Source organism: Geotrypetes seraphini, chromosome 4, assembly GCF_902459505.1.
Source record: "Geotrypetes seraphini chromosome 4, aGeoSer1.1, whole genome shotgun sequence".
NCBI classification, from domain to species: domain Eukaryota; kingdom Metazoa; phylum Chordata; class Amphibia; order Gymnophiona; family Dermophiidae; genus Geotrypetes; species Geotrypetes seraphini.
In genome coordinates this window covers 69,275,326-69,294,164 of record NC_047087.1, presented here as the reverse complement: position 1 = coordinate 69,294,164, position 18,839 = coordinate 69,275,326, and the positions used below count along the sequence as shown (strand labels likewise).

At 39.7% G+C, this 18,839-nt stretch overlaps 1 protein-coding gene across 4 annotated transcripts in view; it reads left to right on the top strand.

The window, feature by feature from the left end:
• The window catches only part of NCAM2 (neural cell adhesion molecule 2), a 600,622-nt gene that overhangs the window by 517,082 nt on the left and 64,701 nt on the right, over positions 1-18,839 (top strand). Inside the window, exon 16 of one of the 4 annotated variants that reach the window (XM_033943260.1) lies at positions 14,902-15,158. The exons of the other annotated variants lie outside the window; for them this stretch is intronic. Coding sequence (XP_033799151.1) covers positions 14,902-15,020 — 119 coding nt within the window. The 3' untranslated portion in view covers positions 15,021-15,158. Of the gene's footprint in view, positions 1-14,901; positions 15,159-18,839 lie in introns of those variants that run through there. 4 annotated transcript variants of the gene reach the window in all.

The window sequence follows — 18,839 nt, the reverse complement described above, 5'->3', positions numbered from 1 at the left end:
ACATGAACCTTCAATAGCTGTACTAAATTGTGGAAAATAACAGAAATTTAACATACTTCACTAATAGCTAAACACACACACTTTGGTGTAGTTATCTACCAATGGTGTCCCAAAAGCATTCAGACTCTGTAACCGGTGATGTTGTTGGCGGCCACCTCAAAAGCGGCCGCTGATTGTGTATCAAACATGCGACGGCAAAGGTAGTTGCCAAAAATGTAGGCCAGGGTTTTCCAGGCCTACTTTCCAGTGCCTACCTTTGATGTGAATCACACCTCTGTAGGCAGATTAAGTTGGAAAATGTAGGTATCACTTGTAAGACCATGATTCATGAAACAAACAAAACATATTTTGCCCTTCATATCAACACTCAAGGCAATAAGACACATCAGCTATTTAAGGCTATATCTACTTTCACCAGCAGAGATACAAAGACATTAACTCTGAGGCATTTTCTCTGTGCCCAATGTCTATTACTGTATTATTTCTAACTGTAACCTACTTGGGTATTACCAAAACTTTAAAGCTGATTACAGGGCCACTGACTCTATGCCCACTGAGCTTGATGTTCAGTGAGACTTTCTTGCAAGGAGTTAAATGGTATTGCAGGCTTTATCCTGATTATCTCAAGAAGACATAATGCTTGAGTGTTTGGTAGATGACTACACCAAAGTGTACGTGTTTAGCTATTAGTGAAGTATTGTAAATTTCCACAATAAAGTGCAACTATTGAAGGTTCATATAATGTTGCTAGATTTTTTTCATAAAATGTATTTTTATTAATGTATCATTTGCTGAGTAGGTAGACATAAAAGTTATAGCTATAATACCAAGGAATTTGCTCCATTGAGCAAAGATAATAGCATTTTTAAAAGAAAAAATGGAGCTTTATGTAGTCAGTGGCTTTGTGAAACCCCAGGATAGGCTTTAAAAATTGTTTTTTTTAAATTATTTTCTGACCAAGCACAATCAAATTCATGGGACCACTGGGGCATCTAAGAGGCACTGCAGTGAATTTCACATGCAAGGTCCCAGGTACACATCTCACTATAACCCCCTTTACATTTTATGGTGAACCCTCCAAATTCTACCCTAAACCTACTGGATCCAACTGTACACCACATCAACAGCCCTTATGCCTGCAGGTGTCACCTCTATGTAGATATAGTAGGATTCCACCATAAATGTAGTAGTTAGAATGGGATCTGGGCCTGAGTCCCCATCTCTATGGTTCAGTAAACTGACCACCAGGATACTCCAGGAACCTGCTTGTTACTCTAATAGAAATGGTCATTCCATCTGAAGTTACCATATAGGCAGGTATATGCTGTTTCACTCACATCTTTGGGGAATTGTGTGTGTGTGTGTGTGTGTGTATGAGGAGGGGGGGGGGGGGTTATGCTTATATTTCTCTAGTGGTCATCAGATCAGTCTAGACACTTTATTTCTTCATTATAAAAAAAGGTCTAACCACAAAAATCCAAATTGTCCTCTGAATGTTTGATTATTATTGCAGAAAAAACATCCAAATCATAAGCCCGCCCTAATCCTACTCAAAACAAGCCTCTGAAATGCCCCCTTGAGATTTAAATGCATTGCAAACAGCATTAAAAAATTATGTAAAAAAAACATTTTCAAAAATGGCAATTTGGACATTTTAGCAAACAAAATGTCCAAATGCCACGTTATGCCATTTTTTGGATTTTATTGCTTCATTATGAACATAATACCATTTTCTCTGTTGAAAATGAGCCCCAAAGTTGTGTTTCGAAGTGCTTATTTTAGGCCCTTTTTTTACTAAGCCATGGTAGAGGGGGTACTGAAAAGTTCTCAGCCCAGCCAACCATCTTCCTAAATTCTGAGCATTATTTTGCTACTGTAGCTGAAAAAAAAATGTTATCTTATTTCGTTAAGTGCCAATTTGCAAAAACAAAATTCTATGTTTGGGCATTGTTTCAGATCATTGATTGAACCATATCCACATTATTCTCTTCTTGGTTGGGCTGGTAATGTTTCAGCACCCTGTCATAAACTTGAATACACCATCACCAGAGCTATTAATCACAGAAATACAACCCATTATAAAAATAAACTTTTACATTAAGGGGTCTTTTTACTAAAGCATCCAAATGAATCTAGTCCATGCTAATTAATTAATATGTATAGGTATACAATATAATATAATTTGTGGCATTAAGTGCATATTAATCATTAGTGCACCTTAGTAAAAAGACACCTTAATTCACACAAAAGAGATAATACTGCACAAGCAGGAAAACAATTTGACATCAAAGATCTCCATTCATGATCTTACATTAATGATGATATTCCATGAAATAGCAATTTATTTCAGGACAGTAGAACACTTTTCCCCCTAAATCTATTAACTGAAAATGCTCACTATGTAGAAAAAAAACCCAACACAACAACCCTCTTATATCATGGAATATGTGATTAAAATGATTCAAACAGTTGAGCTCAGACTGTGAATTATACAGGAGAGGGAGACATCAAGAGTAGCAGGTTCACAAAAGCCAGGTCCATCAGCTAAGCCGGCAGCTCACAGCTGTTAATGCTGGGAATGTGTAGTCTTGCATGCACCTATCAGTCATAAGTAATCCTTTTCTTCAGTGCTTCACACTCGGGATCGGCCTTTGGAGTCTCTGTTGCCTTTTGCTTCTCAGAAGCTGATGCTTGAAGTCAGAAAAACAATTTTGAGCCACTATGAAAGAACAAAGAAAAAAATGCTTGCATGTTGCTAAAGAAATATATTAGTTTAGAAGTAGAAGAAAAAACAAACTTTTTTTTTAAAATTAAATACTCTTTAAAATCATTTGAGAGAGGCTGTACTAAGCAGTGATAAAACTGCAGCTTTAATGGATTTGCTGCTATTGAATCACCTATAACCAGATCACAGTGGGCCAGGGATGATGTTAAACATTCAGGCCCTGATTCTGTATAGGACGCCCAGGAGAGGTGTCATATTCAGAATCGGGCCTACACTAAACCCCGATTCTGTAACCGGCGTCCATGCTGGTTAGAGAATCGGGTTAGATTAGACACGGCCTGCTACACTTATCGCGGCAAGGGATCTCTCTGCCGCTATAAGTATAGCGGGCCACGGCCCCCTGTCCGATTGCAGGCAGGAGGGTACCCAAAACCTCATGCCGAAAGATGCTCCCCCCTGACACTACCGACCGCCCCCCCTGACACTACCGACCGCCCCCCTCGACACTACCGACCCCCCCCCCCCGACATTACCGCTCTCCCTCCCACCCCGACACTACCGATCTGGCAGGAGGGTGCCCAAACCCTCCTGCCAGAAGATGCCCCCCCCGACAATATCGATCACTGGCAGGAGGGTGCCCAATCCCTCCTGCCCGAAGACGCACCCTCCCCCCCCACGCTAACAGCCCCCAAACCTCCACCCCACCAAACTAACCTTTTCTTTTGGCCAGACGGGTCTTGCCCGTCCAGCCGGCAGGCCTGCCTCATCGAAATGAGGCGGGCCCGCCCCTTCCCGGCCCATCCCGTCAAAGCCTAAGGCCTGATTGGCCCAGGCTCTAGAAGCGGGTTGAGGTTTTTACTCATGTTTCGCGGATCCTTGGAACCCCAGTTCCGATGGATTGGCGGCATGCCCTTTTGTATTGGCACCAATTGGATCTGGCTTGGGGTGATTCCCTGTTTTGTAAGTTAGCTTTCACGGTGGCCCGGTTGGCCTTGGCCTCCTGTTGGAATCAGGTACAACCCCCCCATGTGGCGCATGGTGGAGCACCGCTTCTTTATCAGCTGACAGCTATGCAGCATGGTAAACAGCATGGTTATGCTCGTATTTGGCGCTGTTTTCGGGAGTCTACTCTCTGAGGGTCGATTAGTGGGGCGGGAGTTGGGAGTTGAGTATGGGTCCTGGGGGGGGCTTTGCATTTGGGTGATCCTATACCTATTCCTTCTTGGAGGTGGTGTTTGGAGACCTTTTATCCTTTCTAGTGGGTTGTGCTTTGTGTTTCGTCCCTGTGGGGGGGGGGGGGAGGGTTTTGCTGAGAGGTGGGTGGTTCGATAGTTGGTGTTTGTATAGTGGGAGATTTTGCCATTGTTTCTTCTGCTGGTAGTACCCAGGGTGCTTCCTCTTGGCTGTTTCGTGTGTGGGAGATTTTGTTGCTTGAACCTGTACAGTTGGGGAGCCTTGTTCTTGTCTGTTCTACTGGTAGTGCCTCTGGTGCTTCCTTTTTGTCGTTATGTGTTTTTTGTTGTAAATGACATTTCTATCTGTTTAAACGAATAAAAAGCTTTCATTCAAAAAAAAGAAAGCAGATAAGGAGACATACAAGAAGCAAGACATTAAAAACACAGAGGGCCTTCAAGTTCTGGGCAGGCAAATTCTGATTTATTGATGTACACTGAAACATGGCCCATATTGAGTCCATTAGTAAATCAGAGTTTGACTGCCCAGAACTTGAAAGCCCACTCTGCTTTTTTTTTTTTTTTGTCTTACTCTATCTATTTTCAGTAGCAATATATAGATAGCACAGCTGAAAATCATTACAAATAATTTTGATAGCATCTGGATTTCACTAGGGCAGTATTGGGGGGTGGGGGTGGAGGGTGGGGGGTAGAGCATTTTCTGCCTATCATGACCCTGTGGATGGGAAACCAAATTCACTACAGACTTTGGTATCCTGCTTCCGAAAAGGTCTCACCAACCTTTGACCACCTTTGTGAGGCCTCCCCCCACACACCACACACCACACATACACATAGAGTCTCAATGTTGTCCTAGACCAACTCATGAAAGCCCTTCTTGAACCATTGGGAACCACCACATTAAAATTCTTTACGTAGAAGACAATTTTTCTTACAGCACTCACATCAGCGAGAAGAGATAGTGAACTCAAACACTGGTAACATTATACTTATACACAATTCTTCTCTAACAGAGTTCAGTAATGTATCCATCCAAAATTCCTTCCAAAGGTAATTACAGATTTTCACATCAACCAAAACATAGTTTTGCCATCTTTTATCCCTCCTCCACATTCCTCAACAATAGAACAATGAAAGGAATAGACTTAGTAAATAAAGACAGGTTGTTCACCCTCTCCAAGATAGGGAGAATGAGAGGGCACTCTCTAAAGTTAAAAAGGGATAGATTCTGTACAAACGTAAGGAAGTTCTTCACCCAGAGAGTGGTGGAAAATCGGAATGCTCTTCCTGAGGCTGTTATAGGGGAAAACACCCTCCAGGGATTCAAGACAAAGCTAGACAAGTTCCTGTTAAACCAGAACTTACGCAGGTCTCTGTTAGGGCACTGGTCTTTGACCTAGAGGCCACCATGTGAGTAGACTTCTGGGCACGATGGACCACCTTTAGGTTAGGCATCATCAAGCATGGTAGGAAATTTGGGACCATCTTTACCGACTATCAGACTCTCTTCAGATATAGGACTCAATATCATCTCTCTCTGTGCCTCATTCATTGGTGGAAGTATCATATAAGAAAGCTAAGAAGCACAAACATTCCTCCCCTTCTAGGCATGGTACATTATCATCAAATATGTCCACTTCCTTGATGCATAATAAGTGTTGACACATCATGGACCACTCTACATTGCTGTGGATCATGTCTCCACCCAGACATGTCTCAACATCAAGGTTTCCCACATCCATACAAGATGCACCACATAATGCTTCCATGCTGATTCATTTTCCGGTGCAGCCACCAACTCTCCAGGAGGAGATCTGGGCTATGCTCAAACAAGAACTTTTGGGGCTACTACAAATGCAGTTTACACAGGCTTGAAATGCATCTATGCCTACCTTAACACAGACCGAGTATACACCACAGCACTTAAGGTACAAGGTCTTACACATCAAACTAGCCTCTGATCCTCTTGTCTTCACAAAATGCCTAGTGGTAGTTGCAACAGACCTTTACTCATGGGGAGGGTTCATGTGTTTCCTTACTTAGATGACTGGTTGATCAAGGCTTTATCATTGCAAGCAGTTCAGCATACCATCACCTTAACAGTTTATCTCCTCAAGATTCTAGGGTTTATCATCAACTACCTAAAGTCACATTTTCAGTTATCTCAAAACTTGGATTTCATAGGAGCACTCTTGAATACAATTCAGGGTCACACTTTTCTACCTGAACAGAGGGTCAACAATCTCCACCTTCAAGCACACATTCACATACCAGATGTTACGCCTTCTTGGTCACATAGCATTGACAGGTCACGTGACCCAATTTGCACATTTTCACTTTAAGATTCCTCAGTGGACCTTATCTACCCAATGGTCCCAAGCTACACGATCCCTATCTGCTCCAGTACAACTTACCCTAGATCTGTGCCATTTTCTGCAATGGTGGATGGTAGCCCATAATCTTAGCCAGGGTCTCAATTTCTAGCCCATTCCCCAACAAAAACTTCACAGATGCTTTGATGCTGAGCTGGAGAGCTCATCTAGATGGTCTACTTACTCAGGGAATGTGGTCTCACCATTAACAGATCCTCCATATCAATCTCCTAGAGCTTTAAGTGATAGGGAACACTCTTAGAACATTCCAGGATTGCCTTCTTCAACAGACAACCAGGTTGCCATGTTCTATTTGAACAAACAAAGATCTTATTCCTTTTGTATGAAGGCAATTGAGCTTTGGAATTGAGCCACTGCTGGTGGCATACTTCTCAAGTTTTATTTAGCAGGGAAACAGAATGTGTTGGCAGACAGGTTGAGCAAACTTCTCCAGTCTCACGAATGGTCTCTTAGCACAACCATCTTGCATCTGATTTTCTCTTGATGGGGAATGTTGGACATAAATCTCTTTGCTTCCCCTCAGAACAACAAACTTCTACAATTATGCTTCAGACTCTTTGCCCCAAACACATGACATTGGACACTTTTTACTTCATTGGGAGCAAAAGTTCCTCTATGCATTTCTTCTGATCCCTGTTATATGGAAAACTGTACTCAAACTTTACCAAGATCAGGACACCATGATCCTTGTAGCACCCCTTTGAACACATCAGGTTTGGTTTCCATTCCTCATGGAACTCTCAACCAGGAAACCATGGAAACTATAATATTTCCAACATTGCTAACTCTAAATGAAAGGTCCCTACTTCATACCCCGCTCATTAGCACCAACAGTGTAGTTTCTTTCACTGAACAAGATACATGCTTTCCCCCTCTCAATTGCAGTACCTGTTGTCATTGAAGCATTTGGGAAACCTTCCAGTCAGTGCTGTTATGAATTCAATAGGACACAGTTTTCTTCCTAGTGTGCTTTGCATTCTCTAGACTCTGTCTTATGTCCACTTCCATCTGTCTTTCACTACCTTCTCTACCTCTCTAACTCTAGTCTAAAACCCAATTTGGTTAGAGTTCATCTCAGTGCTATCAGTTCATTCACTCCCACCTGGACAAGAAGCCTTTTTTTCTGTATATCCCTTAGTAGCTCATTTCATGAAAGCCCTATTCCACACAAAACCACCTATCAAGCTTCCTTCTGTTCTTAGCGTGGTTCTTAGCATGGTTTTCTCTGCTCTCATGAAATCTCCTTTTGAGTCACTTACATCTTGTTCTCCCAAAATACTCACTTGGAAAGTTGTTTTTCTCATATCCCTCATGTCTATACGCTGGGTGAGTGAACATCAAGTCCTTGTATTGGATCCTCCCTATAAAAAGTTCTATCATGACAGGGTAGCCCTTCAAATACATCCAAAATTCCTCCCTAAAGTAGTTTCAGAATTCCATCTCAACCATCGTTCTGCTTGTTTTCTTTCCAAAGCCACATTCTCATCCTGGAGAAGCAGCCCTTCATACCTTAGACTACAAATATACTCTGGCATACTACCTGGTCCTCCAAACTTTTTCTTGCCTTTGATCCTAATAGGCTAGGATCCAAAAGAACCATCTCCACTTGGCTAGCAGACTGTATCTCCTTTGCGTATACTCAGGCTTGATTGGGTTGACGTAACAAGGTCATGTGACAGTCCATAATGTATGTTTACTTCTCACTACTGTTTAGAACATAACTCCAGCAGAGACAGTCAGTTTAGGGAAGCAGCTCTGCAACATCTATTCTCTACTTAAAGCCAACTTTTCCTCCACCTTTATAGGGTTTTGCAAAGCTCATGTATATTTAAAAGAGTTTTAACATGGTTGTTGAAATGGTTTCTGCTTTTGTGTTGAACCTCCCCAAGGCTCTGTGTCTGGCCAGATGAGGGAGAGATCTATATTAGGGCCAGTAAACAGTCTAAAAATTAATGATTTTCAAGTCATAAGACCATTCAATTATTTTAAGGGAACTGAATTGAAAATGCCTTCAATTGTCACATTGTACTATAAGTTTTAAAATTAATGCATACCCCTATTTTTTTTAAACATTTTTCACATACTTCTGAACTTGTGTAGATTAGTGTCCAGTTGTAGGGGAGTGTATGGCCTAATAGTTAGAGGTACAGCCTTAGCACCCTGCAGTTGCTGGTTCAAAACCTCACATTGTTCCTTGTGACCCTGGGCAAATCACTTAATCCAAGCAATTGTTATATACAGGCTTTGTGAGAGAAAATATCAATTCAAAAACAAAAATACTCTCTGCACTTTTTTAATTCTTTATAATTCTTCAAATATGGTCTAAAATGTCAACGTAATAGGGCAGTTAATCTCTTCTAGTAGAGTCTCACTATTTTTGGAGCTCTAATAAGTGAGAGGAGAAACCTCAGATCCCAGATTGCTGCCAGCTATTCAACTTCAGCCTGCAAACCTCTTATGGGACAATCCTCCTTGGCTTAACATCCACCCTCCTATTAAATGTTTAGATATTTAACTTATGTTTGTATGGTTTCAAAACAGTTCTTCTTAAATACTATTCTTAGGAGTACTTAGCTCATTCTTAAGAGTTTTGTCCATTGCCGACGAAGGCTGCCCGCATTTTGCTTTGGCTGCATCAAGGCCCTGGGATCTGAGGTTTCTCCTCTCACATATTAGAGCTCCAAAAATAGTGAGACTCTACTAGAAGAGATTAACTGCCCTATTACGTTGACATTTTAGACCATATTTGAAGAATTATAAAGAATAAAAAAAAAGTGCAAAGAGTATTTTTGTTTTTCAAATCACTTAATCCCCCATTGCCCCAGGTGCATTAGATAACATGTGAGCCTGCTGGGACAGGTAGGGAAAATGCTTGAGTACCCAAATGCAATCCACCTAGAAACTTACTGATAGTCCAGAATAAAAGCATTACAAATAAATACAGGATGTGGAAGGACCTGTTTCAAGTCTGCAAAATATTTTTTTCTCATAGATCTGTGCAATATCTGATTCCATTTCTGGTGTTACCATTTATTAAAAGTGGATATCCTACAAACTCATTGTCACATGGCTAGTTTTAGCTCATGCAAAAGCTCACAGTGCTGAAAACTCTTGATATAAAGTGATAAATAAAAGGAGCATTCTTTGATTAGAGTATGCCTTTTTTTTGACAGAGTAGGCTGCAATTCTTTGTATTTCTCTAGATTTTATTGCTCATGTGTAATGTGATTATTTCCAGCACATCAGCTTCTGTGTAGTAGAATCCTGGCAAATCACGTTTATCAATGTCTATAAGCTTCACAGACTAAAACTACAATGCTTAATACTTTTTGTGACAGCAGATTATTACACAAAAAATCATAGATGCAGAAGGTAGTATCAGAATTACAGTCATAAACATCTTACCTTGTTGAATGCAATTCAGTTTATAAATATGAGATCACTTGAATAAGAAAACTATTTTAGAAGCATATACGATGTTAGAAATACCTATACTCACCATTTGTTGTTTGCTCTTCATGATGTAAATAATCCATTAACTAGATTGGCTTTTTATTGTTAAATTAGGGAGCTCATTCTGAAAGTAGAAAGATGTCTCAAAATGGCCAAAAACACATCCATCTGCCGAAAACGTTTAAATGAGGCTACTCATATGATCAGCAGGGACATCTGTGTGGCCATTTCTCTCAAAATGATGCCAGACAGACATTCTTGTGCCTGTTTTTTGGAGGGCTTTATAAATTGGATGTGGCAATTTGGAAAATGAGTCTCCTTTTTAATGTCTTCTGTGCTAAAACATCTATCCTTGAACCATTTTTGAAAGGGATACCCAGATGTTTTTTTTTTTCTATTTAAAAATGGCACTAAATAATTTTTTTTAAAATATTAAATGTCCCAATTCTGATGACTTTTTTTTTTCCAAAAATGTCCCTCTAGTTGTAATGGTATAATAAGGGATAGATGCTAGAAACATTAAGTAAGAATAAAAGATATGTATATGGTTATAATATCAAAACTATAAACATATACAACTATTGCAAATTCTTAAGTGGAATATATATATATATATATTAAAGGTAGGGCATGGCCAACAGTTCATCGGGGGAGGGGGAGGAGCATGCGTTTCCTCTCCCTCATTCCCACATTAGGCATCATACCTTTGCTGATGGGGATGCTGAAGCCCCACCAGTCAAGAAATCCATTCCCAAACTACTTCCTTGTGCTGTCTCAAGTCCAAGTAAGTCAGCAGGGTGCCTCTAGCTGCTGATGCCAACACTCCTTGAGCATACTGAGTTCATGCATAAACTCAGCATGCTTGGGGACAGCAAGTGTTGATGGCTGAAGGAATGCCATTGACTTCTTCACTCCTGAGGCAATATGAAGAAGTGACCTGGCAGGGTCAGAGGGAAAGGCTTGATAGAGGCCATAGGTTGCCTTTCACTAAATCTGTCAGGCCAAAGACTGGCTTAAAGGTGAGCCGGTGTGGGAGATACTGGACTGAGGGGAAGGGAGGGGAGGAAGATAGGAAGAGAATGCATTACTCATAGTGTTAATTGCAATTAACATGCAGTCCTTTTACTTATATATTGTGAAGTACCGATTAGGTCTATGAAGTGTTTTTCAGGACCAATTATGGTTCTTTTTTTTTTTTTTGGGGGGGGGGGGTTTGGGGGTTATTGTTGACTTCTTGTTTAGTGGAGTCTCTGTTGCACTGAAATCCTTTTCTTCATAGTATTAATGAAGGGTATTTAATTTAGTCCTATTTAGCTATACCTGGTATTGAGAGATTTCATTTGTTTTATAATTTCAAAACCAAACACAGAAAATGAAGAGTCCTTGCCTCTGTATGTCAACCAAACAAAAAGGCAAGCGATATGTCTAAGAGTTCAACCAATGGGATTATTTATTATAACAAAGTCACAGTGCTGAAGATAACAAGGTCCCAACTAAGATCCCAGTTTCAGCACACAATATTCGAGCTGTGGCCATACCTTAGAGCAATAGAAGGGCATTATAACACAGATTATAGAAAAGAGCCAGTTATGTGCATAACCTAAATAATAAATTAGGTTCAAATTGCCACAAATATGCAGTTATGCATCTAAATTAACTTAGGGCTGGATTCTGTATGCGATGACTACATAGATGCTGCTAGGCACCCCAATCAAGGATGCCTAGCGACGCCTAACTTTGGAATCCGTGTGCAACTTTTTTTTAACTGGCATGGTTCCAGTTTTCAGTCAATAAAAAAAAAAAATTACCAATTAAGAGTTCCACTTGGAATTCTTAGGTTGCCTAGCAATGCCTAAATTGAGATACCTAGCAATGCCTAATGATATCTACCTGTAAAGTAGCTGTGGTTAGGGGGCAGAGAATAGGGGTGGTAAACTTAGGCTTCACTAGGCATGTGAGATAGGCACAGGTAAATTATATGCAGGTAACTTAGGTCTAATGTACCAGCACCTACCTCTATGGCACCGAAGTATGCTTAGATGCCACTAGGTGTAATTCTATAAGTGGCGCCTAGCTGCTGACTGCCAACTGCCAAGGTAGGCGTGCTTAGTCCTAATTCTATAACCTTATTGCATAAATCTTCATTTAGGTACATGCACTTAGGCCTAGTATAAGTAGTTCATGCTTAAAATATGTATGTATACTTACCCTTCAATGCTCGTATTTTATACAGGAAAGTAGGTGCCTACTTCCCATCATAAAAGAAGCTCCGAATAGGTGTAATGTAATGTAATGTAATGTAATTTATTTCTTATATACCGCTACATCCGTTAGGTTCTAAGCGGTTTACAGAAAATATACATTAAGATTAGAAATAAGAAAGGTACTTGAAAAATTCCCTTACTGTCCCGAAGGCTCACAATCTAACTAAAGTACCTGGAGGGTAATAGAGAAGTGAAAAGTAGAGTTAGAGGAAAAATAAAAATAAAATAAACATTTTAACAAGACAGCATTGATCTAAATACTTTGGAAGGTAGAAGAGAGGAGAGAAAGGAATAGAAGCATCGTGGCAAAGGGTTCCCGGTAGTGGCGGCTGGTCCTATTGCTGCTTAGGTGTAAAAACAGTTGATCTTCTTATCGGATTGTAGGGGGGGCGGATCTCACATTCCTGGCAGGTGCCTTCTCAGTGTGTAAAATAGGCAACCTCTATAAAACTAACCTTATTGCATAGTTAGAAAAAAAAAGCAAACTCTTGAAATTAACCAAATTTGCCCTCAGATTCCAGAAATTCTTCTTGTTATAACATAATATAACACTCAATTACTATACCGCATAACAGCTAAGTTCTTTGTGGTTTACAAAATTAATTAAAAAATAATATTGTAAATGATCATAATCATTAATTAGGACACAGAAGCATCTTTGATTGCTTACTGAAGTGATGGTATGATACAGAACAATACATTCCAGTTTAAAGCATGAAACTATGGTATGAATCTGTACAACTTGAATGACAGACTGCAATAAGAAATAGTTCAATAGAAATATGGAATATGACGGCAGATAAGGACTGCAAGATCCATCTAGTTTGCCCAATATGCTTCCAATTGCAGTTATACATCCCAAATATCTTCGAAACAGCCACTTATTTTCATAAAATTGCCAACTAAAGCAATGTTGAAGCTACTGCTTATAGTGTAAAGTAAAATCTTTGTAAAGATCTTTGAATTTAGGAGCGGTACTTATTTTTAATTCAGGTAATTGCTGCCTTAGTCAGAGGAGAGGTACCAAAATCTGTCAGGGTTTGATATTCAAAGCAATTTAACTGGGCAGGGGAGGATCCTACCCAAATGAATTGCTTTGTGTGGGGCTATCCGCTGATATTCAGTGGCACTTAAGCAGTTCATGCACCTGAATATCAGTGCTAAGTGCTAAACATGAAGCAGGTGATTTGTGGACAGTCCAGGAGTGAATTTGTACTTATCTTTGATTATTTTAACTTAGGTGGTCAAGTGCTAAATAGCAGACTTAACCGGATAAGGGATAGCTGGCCATGCAAACCTGAATATTCAGCGCTGGTGACTGGACACGGCCTACATTGAATCAGTCATAACACCAGCAGTGTCACCTCTTGTTGTACTTGCATCCATTCTCACCTCTGTTTTGTCTACTGTAGTGTTTGTTAAACCTCTCCTGGGGGACCCCCAGTCAGTCAGGTTTTCAAGATATTCCTAATAAATATGCATGCGGTAGATTTGCATGCATTTTACTTCTATTATATTTACCTCTATTATAAGCAAATCTTTCACATGCCTATTCATTAGGGATATCTTGAAAACCTAACTAGCTGGGGGGTCCCCAGGACAGGTTTAACAAATGCTGGTCTAGCCCAAATTTCTACTGTGAAACAAAAAAATATTTTCTGTAGGGTGACTGTGATTTAAACAATCTAAAAAACTGTATAAGGGGGTGGGAGGAAGGGATCAGACCAATTCAATCATTGTGTATAAATGAAATGGGCATTATTTTTGCAATTTAGACCAGTGGTTTTCAACCAAGTCATCAGCAATAATTTGGCCATTCAGATTTTCAGGATATCATCAATGAATATGCATGAGATAGATTTGCATAAAAAAGAGGTAGTAAATGCAAATCTATTTCATCCATATTCATTGAAAACCTGACGGGCAAAGTGGTCCTTGAGGACTGGGTTGACAACCGCTGGAATAAACTGATTGTATCATTTGCTATGCACAGACACCCTTTGTATCAAACATATCTGACTTCTTCAGTGTAGGCAAATCTGTATTCTAGAACATGTTTTCCAAACCTGTTGTGGTATTCCAAAAGCCAGCTTGGTTTTTCATGATATCCACAATGAATAATTGCATGTGATAAATTTATATACATTGGGAATCCAGTTTATGCAAATATATTTCATACATATTCATTGTGAATCTTCTGAAAGCCTGACTGGCTATGGCGCTCCTAGACAGATTTATGAAGCTTTACTTTAGAATGAAAAACCAGCAAAGTCACACAGGACTTCTTCTTTGTATAAGGCTTTTCTCCCATGTCTTTGGAGAAAAAAAAAAAGATGTTAAAATCCATACTATAATATAGTATGACTTTTATAGAAATTATATTATTCTAAAACTACTTGATTATCCCACCTGCAATAGAGGCTTTTACCACGGCCCGGAGTGCTAAATAATCTGACTCATAGAAATTTATGAGCCTTGGAGCAGGGTTGGAGCATTTAGCGCTCCGGACTGTGGTAGCACGAGCCGGCTTGTTAAATGCTGCAACACTCATAAAATTCCTATGAGTGTTGGAGCAATCATCGTGCCAGCCCGTGCTAAAGGCCTCGAGCGCTGTTTGTTAAAGGAGAGAGGGTAAGTTAAGCAGTAGCAGAAATAGCTACAAAATAAGTGACTTCCAAAGATTAATTGTTGCAAAACATATTTAAAAATTCTGTAATATTACATTAATTATCATTTTCTTTTTTCTTTCCCATCCTCAACTATGCTTTACTGCATGCTCTTTTATTTTGTATACTTTCATTACTTTTTTGCTGGTTTCATTTTAAAAAATTTCCTTATGCTCCTTCTGTCCCTCGTACACTGCACCGCTATAGCTAGATGCTGTGAAGTTGGCGCTGGTAACAATGGCGGCCAACCACATCAACTGAATGTGGCCAGTGTTTCTTTTATTGTAGCTATAAGTGTATCATGCTTATCTTGGCAATGTGGATAACACATGTACAGGTTACATTTATGTTTTACAGAAACATGTATATTAGAAGAGAGGGTGGAAACAAGCCAAATTTAGAGCTTGCCTTTGCCTATACAAGCACAATTAAATTTTTGTATCAAAATAAAGAATGGAATGTTCCTGAATGCTTCCTTCTTTTATAAAATTATTTGGCCCTGTAAAGAAAGTCATTGACCGTGTTCTTTTGTAACATGATCTCATTTTCCATGCTATACATATTGCATTTATGTTTTCTCAGAGGTCATTCGCTTGCATAAATATATATTATAGGGATGCCCTGAGCCACTTTTTTTCCCCCCTTAGAAATATTTTGAGGCCTTTCATCCATCATAATTCATACTGCATTCATATTGTCTCTCATCATAATGAATGCTGGGACTGCTTAAGGCACCATATCTTAAGGAACTATAAGTTGTGTTCACAAATAACAGTAAAATAAGATCATTAGGAAAGACATTTGCCAACATTTTGGTATCATTATGGAATCTTTTCATATAAACACTTCTGATCTTGACCAAGAAGCATTGTATTTTGAAATCAAAGTGCAGTTCTGTATCACACAGTGAAATTGGGGTTCATCAGTTGAATCGTATGCCCTATAAATTGTTATAAAAAGACATTTTTTTTAAATGAGTTTCTGCTGCTATATTTCTTTGCTTGTTTTTTTATTTATATCCTAATTTGCATCCAGGCTAGTTAATTCATACCACCATCATGTTGGCAGGTCAGTATACTGGGATTACATATTGATTTTCATATAAATACAAGTGGGCTTTTGTATGTTATCCCAGTAAAGGTTCCATAATGGAGAAGAAATGTAACATATAGCGATTAATATTTTGCTGGGAGTCTTTGCCTGGCATGCATTTTCTTCATATTTGTCCAACTATAATGAAAGCTATAGTTAGCTTACTTCCTCCAAACTCAAAATTCTATATACCTATATTTAAAGTGAGGAAATAGTTGTATATGTCCCATTGCTTAATATATTAAAATAAGGAGCAAAAGAAAAGTTGCTAAAGCGTAGCATTAGATATTTCACACAACATTCTTCTCTGTATTTCAGTTTCTTTTTTTCTTGTTCTTCTACGCTTCCTATGCTTTGTAAAGTTCCCTATTTGTTCCCTGTTATTGCTTTTCCTCCTTCCTGCCATACTGACTCCTATACAACAGGTTTCTATATTGCCCCCTCTCCTACTTGCCTGCTGTCATTACATAGAGCTGCTGCTGCCGACCACCACACCCGCCATCTCTGTGCACTGTGCACTGACTATGGAAGAAGAACCAGGGTTTTGCTTTGTCTTTGTAACTTAAAGAAAGAGAAGACATACAATAAAAATATAGCATGACCCTTACCCAATACTATATTGTGAAGAAGCAAAGCTCTACAGACATCTTCAGAAGATTCCTATTGCATTTTAATTACAATTTTGTGGTAAATGTAAGGTAAGTAGATTTATTCTTTAATATTTCATATTGACATTAAAGGATTTTATGGAGCCCCAATCCTTATATTTTCTTTACTTCTTGATTTGATCTATGAACTGTCAGTAAATGAATGGGCAATGTCACATGGAGAGATTTGTCCATGAATCAGAGATGTATGTGAAACGGATCTTTGTCATAAGTGTTTACAAAAGCATAGAAACCAATTTACTAAGGCCCTCTTATACTAAGCTGCGGTACAGGTTTCGACTGTGGCTCGGGGCGCTAAATGCTCTGACGCTCATTGGGCTTCTATGTCCATTGGAGTAGCATCGGAGCATTTAGTACTCCAGGCTGCGGTAGAAACTTCTACTTGCTACCTTAAAGAATTTTGTGGTGTCCACATTAACTGTACACATTTAACTATTAATTAATACACACACCGTGAATCTGAGTATGTTAAACAATATTAACATGCATACAAAATTATTATAAAGAATGTCTGAAAAATACTGAAAAATCTTAAGAAATATTAAGAAAATCTTAATAAATATTAAGAAAAAATAAAACAACAAAAAAAAAGAACAAAAAATATCTTTGCTGTACTCTTCCCTACTAAAGTGCTGTAAGTTTTTGCAGTTGTTGTATGGTAATTGCCAAAATGCATATTTAATAAGTTTTTGAAATTACTGTATATTGATGACCAAAATTAATGCACAATAATTAGAAAATATGTATGCTAATTATTGAGAGGTTAATCAGGATTTTTATATTTAGTTAATGCAGAAAGTTTTTAAAAATTCATTTACTAACAGCCTGTTTTACAAAGCCGGGCTAGCGGCTACCGCGCGACAACAGCCCCAAAGCCCTTTAAATCTTTAAGGGTTTGGGGGCCGTTACCGCATAGCAGCCGCTAGTGCAGCTTTGTAAAACAGGCCCTAAAAGGAATATAATGCTACCTTAATAGGTACAGCTAATTGTTTCGCATTATCTGCCATGTTAAGTGTGACACATGTTCTCCACGTGCCCATCTATGCTTGATGGTATGGCTGCTGTTAAGATGACACATCAAGAACTAGATTCTGTAAATGACACCTTTGGATGCCCCAAAAATGAGCACTAAGCACTACTCTATAAACACTGCCCGAGTTGGGCACCATTTATAGTATAGTGCTTGGCTCTGGAATCCATGCCAAATTTTGAACAGGAGGATTTATACCAACTGAAACAAGGTGTAAATCTGCACACCTAAATTAGGCAGGATCTGCCGTATTCAGTAACATTGCATGAAAATTCTAGGGAAGTTCCTAATCCGCACATACCCTTCCCAAGGACATGCCCCCTTTTCAGATCTATGCATAGAAAACTGTAGGTGCCTCCGTAAGCCTAGGGAGGCGCATAGGGCTGCCCACGCTTAAGGCTAGGCGTAGACATGGTTTCACCTGAAAGTGGCCGGAACACCCCCTACCCATCCCTGCAAAGATCACCAGCAGTAGGGATGCTCCTCATGGGAGTGGCTTAAGGGATCTGGCCAATTGGAATATTAGGCCATGCCCTGTGCATCCCACAATACACTGTCAGAGAGAGGCTTGAGATTCCGGTTGGCACAGGTGCCTAAGGCCCCTCCTATGGGAAGGGTCTTAAATGCCTGGGCCAATCAGGGCCTTAGGCCCCTCCTCGGTGCGTCCCATGATACATCAGGAAGGGGCAGACCTGCCATTCTAGTGAAGGCATGCCAGCTGGCTGGAGGCAGAAAGGATGCTTCCAGATGGTCATCTGAATAAGGTAGGGGTGGTTCCAGGTGGGCTATGGGGATGTGGCTTGGGGGGGTCTGGATAGGCTTGGGGTGGGTCTGGATGGGCTTGGGGTGGGTCCGGTTGGGTTACTTTTTGGGGTTGGAGTTTCAGCATGAAGAACTGGGCATCCCTTCTGCCATTAGTCTTCGCTGAGGGGGGGGCGGGTTGCCGTGGCCACTAAGCTGATCGTGGCAGGGAGATTCCCTTGCCTCGATCAGCTCAGCGGCAATGCTATTCTCTAACCATCACCTGTAACATGGGCACCAGTTAGAGAGTCATGGTGGTTAGGTGGCTTAGGGCAATTTTGTAGAGGCCGCCCGTGTGCGATTCTCAAAAGCCATTTAGGCGGCTTCTGAGACCGGGCACTCTATACAGAATCTACGCCTTAATGTGCAGTAACCTCAAAATCCTACTATACTTTAGTTAATAGGGTTTTTAATTAGCAGTATGCAAAGCAATCATTCAATTATCAGAGGCTAGTTATTTAAATTTAGAATATTTATACATCTATACCTCTATCTATATATAGTAAAATATTCCTCAGATGTTATCTTATACAACCAATACTCTTCAATTTCTT